General features: G+C 31.8%; 1 protein-coding gene across 1 annotated transcript in view; it reads right to left on the minus strand.

The window, feature by feature from the left end:
• Positions 1–343: 343 nt before the first annotated feature.
• The window catches only part of LOC126844405 (serine-rich adhesin for platelets-like), a 45,504-nt gene continuing 33,447 nt past the window's right edge, over positions 344–12,400 (minus strand). Inside the window, exon 3 of the mRNA XM_050582581.1 lies at positions 344–5,938. Coding sequence (XP_050438538.1) covers positions 353–5,938 — 5,586 coding nt within the window. The 3' untranslated portion in view covers positions 344–352. The remainder of the gene's footprint in view (positions 5,939–12,400) is intronic.

Here is a 12,400-nt window from a genome sequence, read left to right on the forward strand (position 1 = left end):
CGATATATTATTTTCTATATTAGAAAAATCAAATTTTTGTTATTAATGAATTGAGAATAAAATAAAAAAAAATATTCTCTGTAATTAAAAATGTGTATATTATACTAATATTAAATTGAAAACTAATTTAATTATGTTTTTAATTACACAAAATTACAGAAAGTAAATTCTTGTAACACATTATTATGAATTATACAAAATGAATTTAAAAAAAATTAAATTGAAGTAAATAGGCAGAAAAATGTAGATTAAATTATGTACATTAACAATTATAAATTATAAATTAAATTTAAAAAAATTGAACATGAAACTATGTAAAAACTTTTAATTTTTGTTAGTGAAAGTGTGAAAATTACAATTTCCATTCATTAGCATCAAACTGATCAGGTAGTTGTACATTATCGCAATATTTGGAATAATTATTTAGGACAGAAACGCTGTTGTTTTCCCTATATATGTTACTGTTAACAGTGTTTTCATCGTTATAAAAACGGTGGTGCGAAATGCTGTCCACGTAAAACGATTCAAGATTGTCGTTTTCAATGAATCTAAAGTTGTCATTTAAGCCTGGGTCGATGACGTTAGTCGGAAGGCCGGTAAATGTAACAGAAGCATCGGCATACATGTCAGCAGGAAGGTTAGTAGTGTATGTGGGGCGGTTGTGAAAATAAACAGGCCGTTTATCAACCCCAAAGTCAGTTTTTGTAGAACTAGCTTCATCCAACATGTTATTGGAAGGACCAGTTTCGTTATTACGGTCCGAATGTACACTAGCATCAATGTTGTCGGTAGTCTGACTGACGGTAACATCAGGACTAACTGTCACGGAAGAACTTGCGGTAACTTTGGTTAAATTACGAGTGACAGTAGTACTATGGCTGGTGGTACTACTGGCAGCACTATGGTTGGCTGGCTGGTCCGTGGCAACAATATCAGCATAAAGATTACGTCCATCATCATTGTTAACTAAGTCGGAGAAGTCGCCAATATAAAAATTGGTATTAGAAGTCATCAAATAGGTGGTACCGTTAAAATACACACTGCGATATTTTTTGTTACTATTTTTAATCTGTTGCGTGGACGTTGTAGCTGTAACTGGTATTTCTTCATCTTTGTTGGCACTTTGATTGTTAGATGAGTGATCAACCACCGAGGAAATATTTTTTTTTAAATTATTATTGTCCTTGTGTTCTTTAATCTGAACCTCAGTATCTTGGGAGATATTTGTAGGCGTTGCTGTGCTATTCAAAAGATGGGATCCGTCGGGTGGTGGAGAATCTTGTTTAAAATTATCGTGCACTCTAGTGTTAGTTGTCACATCTTTATCTTCTTGTCTGGAAACTTCAGAAGGTTTCAAGTTATTTTTACAGTTTGAATTTTTAATACTTTTGTCTTCGTAATCTTGGACACTAACATCTGGAGTTGCAATACTGTCCGGGATAATATTTAAAACGGCATTAGAATACCTATTACACCTATCACTATCATATTTTTCTACCACACTTTCAGAGAGATCACTATCATTATCGCTATCACCATTGCTAGAACTGTTATCTGAACTTGTGCTTTGCGAGTTTGAAATAGTACTGGTAGGGATGTAATTATCTTGCTCGCAGCTGTTGAGGTCAGTAACAGTATTGGATTTGGCTAGTTTGAAATTAGGGTCTTCCGGGTTCGTATCAGTAACATGGTTTGCTTTATTCGATACTTTAAAAGATGGTTGGCTTACAATTGTGGTTGAAATCATATCATTATTAAAAGTTGGTACAAATTTATTTGGATTGATATCAGTCTCGACATCTTGAAGGGATTGGTCACTTTCCAATGAATCAGATTCAGAGTCACTGATTTCGCCTAATACGTCTTCTATATACATAGCCAATTCACTGTCTACATTTATTTCCCGATGCGCCACAGGTGTCGTGCTGAGATTTTCTACAGTATTAGTTTTTGATTGGTTAATTTCTATTGAGTTATCAGCAACCACGTCTTCTTGATCTTGCATATTTGGATAGTCTTCTGACGAATTACATGCAATCTCTGCGTTGTTTTCTTGATATTTTTCTGTAGATTGTAAGGAAGAATTCAACATTTCATTTGTAGCAGAATTAGAGTCATCTGATGAGATTATTGTAATAGTTTCATAAAGAGGACTAGTATTACGATTCGTATTGGTGTCCATAGAATTATCATTTCGATTTTGACCGTTGTCGATTCCAGAGATACTCGTAATTATGGAATCATTACTTGCACTAGTATGTACTTCGTATTCCAATATGGGATCTATCGGACTGACACCACTTGGAGATTTCATATCTTCGTCATCAAGTACAATAATAAATTCATTTTGCGGCACATTGGTCTTAATAGAATGGTTTGAAGTTTCGGTCAAATCAATTTTATCAACAATAGTCGTCGAAACTTCTATTTGGTTAACAAATATTACGTCATCCCTCTCTTTGATGATTTGATCACTTTCTGGTGAATTACAAGAGGAACTGATGGATGTATCCAATTCATCTTGTATGTTTATAGGTAATTCATTGTCGGAGTCAATTTCTCGGAGCTCACCAGAAGTTACGGTAGCATTTTTAAAAGTATTTTTTTCAGATTCCTCTAATCTAAAATCTATATTTTCCTGATCCGGGTCAATGTCAGTGCTAAGAGAAACAGAATTTAAAGACAAGGAGAGTTCACTGTTGTGTTCTAAATTCTGCTGATCAAACTGTTCTAAAAAATGTACATTGTTTAATTCACGAGACACTATATTATTTTCCACATCGTTTTCTCGATCTTCTCTTAGAGATGGTCTCGAAGCACTTAAAGAGTTTTCATTCTTCTCAGAATTAGAATCGTCCGATGCGATATCCGTAATAGTTTTGATAAGCGGAAAAATAAATTTATTATTAGTTTCATTATTAACATCGTTTTTTACTTGGGTGTTTTTATCATCATCCAAAGAACTACAAACAGAATTACTATCCTCGTCTGACATAACATCAATGTTGCTGTACAACTCACTGTTGACGTCAATTTGATGGGATGAGAAAGGTTCTGGCTCTCCAAAATTATGACTGTCATCGCTGAAACTCATATTGTCCAAATTAGAGTGTGTAATGCTGGATATAGTACTAGGTTTAGAAGAATCGTCGGATAACCATTCGTCACTGTCAGTTGTAACTGGTTCAAACAATTTTGAATCGTGGATGTTCACTTTGTCTAAATTAGAAACACTAGAAGAGCTTGCTACGTTCCACGTCTTTAATTTATCCTCGTTAGATTGGCATTTCATTATTTTTTCTACCGATACAATACCCGTAAAGTCTTGTTCATGTTGCACTATATTTTCAAAGTTTTTTGGCGAGTCGATTTTGGTGACGACATTATTATCAGCAACGTCTTCCAAAGTTATAGAGATTGAATTTATTTGTTGCAACTCGTTTACTGGTCCTTCATATATATTGACATTTTTTTCATGGTTATCAACAGTTAAATCAATTGCAACTTCGGATACTTCGTTTGTGTCAACGATTTTATGATCGTATGGGAGAGTTCCGATGTTTTTGGTAGTATTGATTTCTCCTTCATTGTCTTCATCACTGAATGTATCAGGGACGGGTACGTCGTCATCATTAGTCACGATGCACAAATTATACGAGTCGTCGGTTGAGGGCGATCCGTTGTCTTCAGCGTCTATGGCAATTTCGGATAGCACGGAATTCATATGGTCATCAATCGAATAGGCGAAATTGTTTGTAACATGAAAGTCATTAGTTTTAATTACCTTGTAGTCTACTGCCGTATTCACGTCTACTGATACGTCATCCTTATTGATTTCCGAGTTTTTGGCTAAAAGTGTGTTATCGGAAGAGATAAAATTAACGTTACTGCGTGACATGCTCGTTTCCATACAACTGTAATAGTCCATGAAATCAATGGCGTTTTGAGAGTCGCATTCGGTAGATATCATAGTGGACGTTTTACAGTTTTCAATTAATGGTTCGTTTAAGCTTTTGTCTTCGTTAGTTTTTGTTTTTTCACTTAAATTTTCATTATTATTCTCGTTCAAGTTTTTGATGTCATTACTTTTTGATTTTTCTAATACATTAACCTCCAACGCATCTTTTTGTGTATACACTTTCCTTGTTATCAATGTTTCGTTCAAATTGGACAATACATTCGAACATTTAATCAAATCAGGTACATTCATATTATTGATATCGGCCATATCAACCTCAGGAATGGTTAGGTTAACAATATCATTTTCATTATTTTTATGTAGAATGTCAACTGGTGCTAAGTCAGAAAGATTAACATTAAACAAAATATTTTCTCTAATGTCATATTCGTTTTCATAAAAGCATAAACTATCCGTAATATTCAAGTCAGAATTTTGAGTATTGCATTCATTTCGGGTAGTGCAAACAGTACTTACGACATTATCCAGAACGTCACGTATTGTATCTTCAACTTCTATCCGTTCATTATTAATGTTATAACTATAGTTAATTGAGTCTTTCAATGATTTAGGTGAATTGGGTTGTGAACCTTTAAAACTAGACATGCATTTTAATAAACGAGAAGCCATGGCCTGGTCTTTTACACTCAACTTATCTGGAAAAAATAATTTCTGTCTTAGTTTAAATCGTCGAATTTCGCTAAAGACTATTGCGAAATCGAGACCGCCTTCCAACAACGTGAGATCCTGAGAAGTAATAGGTGAATGTAGATCAGCAGAATCACTTAAATCAGTAGATTTAAAATCCTGAGTGGAACCTGGAGTAAACATACGAACATACGATTTCCACTGATCTGTATTAACAAGTGTTTTTCGATATTCAGCCCAAAATTGACGTCTTTCGCGTATGTGACTATTGTACAATCTTTTTTTACTTGTAACTCGAATTTGCGTACCTTTATTCTTTTTATAAAGTGTTATTAGGCTCCTATTATTTTTTAATTGAAGCTGCAATCTCTTTTTTTTCAGTTTTCTACTCTTTGATACAGGTTTGAACTCATCAAACAACGTTTTTTTGTAGGTGTTGATACCTAATCTCAATAGACTTGTCTCAGAATAACACGTTTTCAGCAAGTTTTCGTCTTCCGAGATGTCTAACATTTCTAACCATAAAGGACTTTCTAAAATTTGTCCAAGATCCTGTAAACAGTTATTATCTCTAATATTGGATAACTGTTTCGAGAGTTCACTGTCCCCCTGACTACAAGTTTCTTTTTCTGTGTAGCTAGAAACAAAGTCAATAGAACCAGTACATTTTGCCTGTTCCAGATTACTTGCCTCAACTGGGATTTTTAAAGTTTGACTGTCCGAAATTTGCCTAAGATCCTGTAAACGGTCATTATCTCTGATGTTGGATAACTGTTTCGAGAATTCAGTTTCCCGCTGACTCTTGTAGCTTTCTTTTTCTTTGTAGCTAGAAACATAGTCAATGGGACCAGTACAATTAGCCTGTTCCAGTTTACTTGATTCAACTGGGATTTTTGAAGTCGTCGATTCAACCGAACTTGCGTTAGTACAGCCTTTCATAATATGGGAACTAAATTTAATTGAGCTTTGACTCAACAATTTAGTCATTGTTTCAATGAGATTTACCTTGAGATCGTTATTGAGGTTATTAATAACTTCGCTTCTTGTATCTTGTTCTAGGTTCGTTGTATTAGTATTATCTTTGACGTTACAATTTGGCGATTGTTTTATTGTTTCAAGACTTAAGGGACGAAGAACGATTAATGGGATTTTCCCACATAGTTCTAACTGTTGTTTATTTATCAGATGTTTGGAAGGTAAATTTAAATAATATAACTCATTATTACTTGATGAACCAGCTTTAGGTTTTTTGTTTTTTGTATTTCTTACCGGTGAAATACTTCGTTTAAGATAACAGCGTCTTCTATCGGACGCCTCTTGCACATCTTCATCCTTTTAAAAACAAAACATTGTATTAGAACATATGTAATTTAAAGATTTAAAAAAACAGTATAACAACATTTGAAATAAATCACGCTTAGTATGAGTACCTAGATTTAGTAAATGCTATAACTTTGTAAAGAACACTAGATTTAAAGATTTTACAGTGTAGTTTTTACTTATTACTTATTTTATGTATCTATATTAATGTTAATTTATAACTTCTTAAACACCATAATAAATAATAGAATATTAGATTTAACTACATTAAAAATAGAAATGTATGTTCGATAACAGAGTTGTTGTATTAGTTTATAGACTTAAAAACTCATAAACGAATTACATCTAATAATAATTATGATGATTAGCTATAATTATTTGTTTACAAATAGAGCCTAAAACTATATGCACTTGTCGATGATTATCAAGCTGTTAAAAAAGAAAATCAAGATATTTGATCAATTTAGTATTAATCTAAGAGCTCTGTTACCCTTACTCTAGTTATTTTAAAAAGTTTAAATTAATTTTAACTATATCCCTTCACTGCACAATGTTCCATATATGGAACAATTGTATTTATTGTTTAAATCTGCTTATGCTATACATCTTTGATGCACAATGTTCCATATTTGGCACAATTCTTTAATTAGCGTTTTCCATAAAACCAAAACTCAAAAAAAAGTTTTTAAAATTTTTTAAGTAATATTAAGTACATTTATAGCATATGGTAAAAAAAAAATCATGCAGTGAAGGGATATTAGATATGTTATTGCAGTACAATCATTTTTGTTAAAAACTGGAGTATTATTTAATATTAATAAAGTATTAATTAATTATATTAAATAACTGCAATTGAACCAGTACCGCCATAATTTTTTTTTTATTCAATTTATTTAGGTGTTGTGTAATATATTTATATATTTTTGTACAACCAATTTTTTTGTACATAGGTATATTTTTTGAAAATAATACTGATTTATGATTAATCGCACACTGCACGCACAAATTTATTTTTTTTAATTTATAGGTTTCATTAAAAAAAGATAAATAATAGCCAGAAAAAATAAGTTTTAACCCTTTGTGATTTGATCACTTAAAAAACGCTTTGGTGGAAAATTGTAGATGGTAAAAAATATCTTAAGATTGAAAAATTTAAAACATAAGAGGACGCCCATTTTTAAGGAGTTAAGTATAGGCAATTTTTTACAAAATCTTACCTTAAAGTTTAAACTGTGATATGTAACTATGAGTTCAGTAGTTAGGACTCTTTTTTTAGTAGTTAAATTATATTTTGGACTATCACAGTATCCTTGACAGTGATTTAAAAAAAAAATTCTGTTAAGTTGAGTTTTACGAGGATTAATTTTTCTCAGGCTTCATATACATATAGTTTAGAAAAGAAATTCATATATATTATTTATGACAAAATTTCCTGTGTTCCGTCATTCGTATTTTTTCGATATACCTAATACAACCAACGCTATATTATTTTTTTAATTTGCTTTAACTCACTAACACGAACGTACGTTTTTGTACGGGTATTTTCTAATCTTGGAAAATGATTTATCCCACTTCCCGATGTCGTAGAGGATACTTAAGACAGACACTCACCTTGGATGACAATACAATATCCTGTAATAATATTGGGACTAAGAAATCCAAGTCGTCCTACACATGGTCATATGTGGGGGCCATTTCACTGAAATTTCATGTTTTTCAAATCTACCAAATGAATTTAACCCACTTCCTAATATTGTAGAAGGCTGAAATTTAACCCAGACACTTATTTTGGATGAAAATAACCATTTTCCGTCATAATATTAGGATCTGGACATACAGGTCACAAATTCCGGAGGGGAGGGTCAAACATGGAGGTCATTTCTATGATGTTATATGTTTGAATTTAGTAATCTATTCACCAATTTACCCCTGCAGGGGGGGGTTAAAATACACCTGCGGTAGTCCATGCCAGTCGTAAAAGGCGACCAAAATGGACCAAACAATGGGCAGCAGCGTTGTTTGTATCAAGTATAGATTTATCTATACTTGAATAGCACCTCATAGAAATATAAGGTGCTACTGCGATGCAGAAGGCAAGGGGAAACCACTGCATTACCATTCCCAACACACAACCATGATACGCTCTTCTAGTCATATAAAAAGTACTAATCATGAATCCGAATACTCAAGATTCGGCAAGAGAAGTAATGAGGCTTCTCAGGTCGTCAACAAGCGAAAACCTCATCACAAAACGGATAAAACAGTCAAACAAAAAAATAAACAAAACGTAATGAATATAGGCATATGGAACGTAAGAACGATGCTAAGAGCAGGGAAGTTAGAAGAAGTAAAAAACTTAATGATCGAAAAGAACATTGATATTCTAGGTCTATGTGAAACCAGATGGCAAGGCAATAGTGACTTTAATAGCGATGAATTCAAAGTTATAACAAGTGGTGGTGATTTTCAAGGACGGAGAGGTGTAGCTATATTAATGAAGAAAAAATGGGCAGAGAATATTGTTAACACGCTACACGTGAATGATAGAATATTGTTGATAAAGATAAAAAAACTCAGACAGGTAGTCTAATTATACTGCAAGTTTATTTCCCAACATCAAATAGCACAGAAGAAGAATTAGAAATTATGTACGAGCAAATTGAAGATACCTTGAAACTTACTAGGACAGACGAAGGATTAATAATTATGGGAGATTTTAATGCCATAATCGGTGAAGATTATGATGACAGGGGATCAGGAAAGTTCGGTTTAGGACTCAGGAATGAAAGGGGAGAAAGATTGCTTGATTTCTGCAATCAGTACAATTTAGTAGCACAAAACACAATGTTCGAAGTACCAAAAAGAAGGAGATACACGTGGATCTCTCCGGGTGAGGTAGACCGATACCAAATAGACTAATCTTAACAAAATCTAGTTCCAACACCTTAATAAAATCGTGCCATAGCTACCCAGGTGCGGAAATTGACAGCGATCACAAATTAGTGATAGCTAAATGTTCTTTAAAATGTTCAAAGTATAGGAAGCATCGAGTAAGAAGTAAAAACCCATTAAAGTGGAATCTTCAGAATCTGAAGAATAAAGAAATAAAAGAACTGTTCGCCAATAGCACAAAGGAAAATGTAAAAATAATAGATGGTTGAAATGATTGGAATTCAATAAAAGAAGGTATATTAAATGCAGTCAACACAACTTTGAAAAGTGAAAAATTGATTCCTAGGAAACCGTGGATAACACAAAAAATACTGGATTTGATCAAAGAAAGGAACAATTATAAGAAAAAAGGAAATTATCAACAACACCAAAAAACAAGAAACTATATAGCAACAAAATGTAGAGAAGCAAAGGAAATATGGATGAAAGACATTGCACAAGAAATTGAGGACAAGATAAGTAAAGGTAAGATGGATAGAGCATACGATATAGTTAAATCAATATCGTTTCAAAATAGGACAAAAAGCAGTATAGTTAAAAATAAAAGGGGTGAATTATTAACTGATACGGAAGACATAAGTGATAGATGGAAACAGTATATCGAAAAGTTATATAACGGAGAATGCATCACAGAAGAGACTGATTACATCGAACAAGAAGATGAAGTAGAAACAGACTTTAAAGGACCATCGATCATTAGGAGGGAATTTGACATTGCATTGGAACAACTTAAAAACAACAAGGCAGCGGGACCTGATTTAATGAAAAGCGAACTATTGAAGAATGCCGATGAAGAAGTCAAGAAGATCATTTATAAAAAGATACAAGATTGTTATATTACAGGAAGTATACCAAATGATTTTACGATTAGTAAACTAGTCACAATTCCAAAAAAAGTAATGCGACAGAATGCGCTAATTATAGGACTTTATCTTTAATATCGCATACTTCGAAAATTTTGCTAAATATAATAAAAAACAGGATAAAAAATAAGGTTGAAAACAATATTGATGACGATCAATTCGGCTTTAGACCTGGAAAAGGAACAAGGGAAGCCTTACTTGCATTGAGAGTATTATTAGAAAGAAGAATAGATATGAATAGAAGCACTTATATAGCGTTTGTGGATATTGAAAAGGCATTCGATAACGTCAATTGGAAAATGTTATTTAAAACAATGAGACAAATAGGCATAGACTGGAGGGATAGACGTATCATCTTCCAACTATACAACCAACAAAAAACACAAATTGAAATAAAAGACGTTAAAAAATGCGAATTGATTAGGAAAGGAGTGAGACAAGGTTGCTCTGTGTCACCTTTGCTGTTCAATATTTTTATTGAAAGTGCCATTAAAAGATTTAAAGAAAAAACGAAAGGTGTTAAAGTAAATGGAAGACAAATACACAACATAAGGTTCGCAGACGATATAGCCATAGTAGCCGAAAATGAACGCGATTTGAGTAATATGCTGACAAATTTATCAATAGCACTAGAACAAGTCCAATTAAACATAAATGCCAAAAAAACAAAAATACTAATAGTAGACAAACATGGAAAAGAAATGCAAAGAACTGTCTATTTACATGGCACACCTATTGAAGAAGTTAAATCATTTTGCTACCTAGGTAACCATATCACGCAGGATAATAAATACACGACAGAAATAAAAAGAAGAATAGCTTTGGCCAAGCAAGCTTTCATTAAGAAACAAAAACTTTTAACAAGCAGACACTTACAGATTAAAATTAGGAAGCTTAGGAAGGAGTGTTGTGTTATATGGTAGTGAGTCTTGGACCTTAAGCACTCTAGATAAAAAAAGAATAGAAGCATTTGAGATGTGGACATGGAGGAAAATGATGAAGATCAGCTGGAGAGAAAAGAAATCGAACATGGAAGTGTTAAATATGATAGAAGAACCAAGACAAATTATCAGACATAACACGTTAATTACAATTATTATGGAAGGGATGATAAACGAGAAAAGAGGAAGAGGACGGCCGAGAGAAACAAATCTGGGGAATATGAAGAAGCTACTATCTCTAGCAAGTTATAAAGACATGAAAAGACTAGCAGATAACAGAGAAGTTTGGTTGAAGCGACAAGGCAAAGCCTTTAGACAAAAAAAAAAATTCACCAATTATTACCTAAGTACCTTTAATGGGACTAAAAAGTAAAAAATAAATGTAATAATTAAAAAAAACTTTTTTAAAAACATGCTTTTGTAAAAAATATTAAAAAAGTGATCTAAAAAGTAAAACATAATTTTACTACTAGAACAATTTACCAATCAGTTGTAACAAATTTTATTTAAAATGTCAATTATTTTGAAAACCGCTGAAAATGAACTACAATTTTAAATAATGCTTAATATTTTAAATTTTTGACTAAAAAGAAAAGCGTGGGCCCTATTTAAAAAAGTCCAAATTCATCTGTCATTGTAAATCAAGTATTATGAAATGTATGTGTCACACACTAATATTAAACCAAATTTAAATTACCAAAAAACTTACAATATAAAATATTATCTGATAAATTTATAAGGAACTTTGTTGAATAGGGCCTACGCTTTTCTTTTTAGTAAAAAATTAAAGACGTTTAACATTATAAATTATGTGGAAAATTGTATTCAATTTTCGGCTGTTTTCAAAGTAATTAAAATTTTAAATAAAATGTCCTACAGTTGATTGGTAAATTGTTCTTGTAGTAAAATTATTTTTTTATATGTAATATGTGATTTTCCCAACTTTTTTCATTTAGTATAATCCTGGAGTCCCAGTTATGAGTTGGCGAAATTATTTCACTAACTATTGGTGTTGGTGATACTTTTTCCTCGTGTCTTTCGGGGACTTCATATATTCTTGGTATTCTTAGTACTGAATTTAGTAGTTATATAGTAAATTTGATAAAAGAATATAAAATATATACATTACACGAGCGTTATAAGATCAAATTATAAAAATTTAATTTAATTTCGAGGAATTTAGTGTTGTAGTTCTGTGTTAATCATACTACCGAACTCCACCTCCTGTTCTATTATTACTTTAAGAGTTTATTATTTCAAAAGTATATTTAGTATATACATTCCCATTTGAGTTTAAAAATTGATAGCGCTTCGGAGAATACTACGAAAGTGAATAAACTTGGTAATTTTATAACTTTGTACAATAAGTAATAAAAATATTTTCAAAAATAAAAACTTTAAAAATGGTAGTATTTTCCAAGGATATTAGTGTATTATTGATAATAAGTTACCCTGTATATCTAAAACATGACTAAATATCCATAGTCAACATATTTTTTATTGTGAAAAACCCAAAAAGTTCCTCCAACTCTATATATGTTGATTTTGGAGGCTATTATAAGTTTTCAATATTTAAATTTAGTATTTAACCTATTATATGAATACAAAATAATAATTCTAATAATAGAAATACAGAAAACGGAAAAAATTCGAATTCATTAAATTCTTTAAATTTACCCTGCTAAAACTTGCGCAAGAAACGCTTCAACGGGGGTTTG

Source organism: Adelges cooleyi, unplaced genomic scaffold (assembly GCF_023614345.1).
Source record: "Adelges cooleyi isolate 19-005CV unplaced genomic scaffold, UGA_ACOO_1.1 ACOO_flye_CR_arks_rails_tigmint_CR_PRNA_651, whole genome shotgun sequence".
Classification (NCBI taxonomy): domain Eukaryota; kingdom Metazoa; phylum Arthropoda; class Insecta; order Hemiptera; family Adelgidae; genus Adelges; species Adelges cooleyi.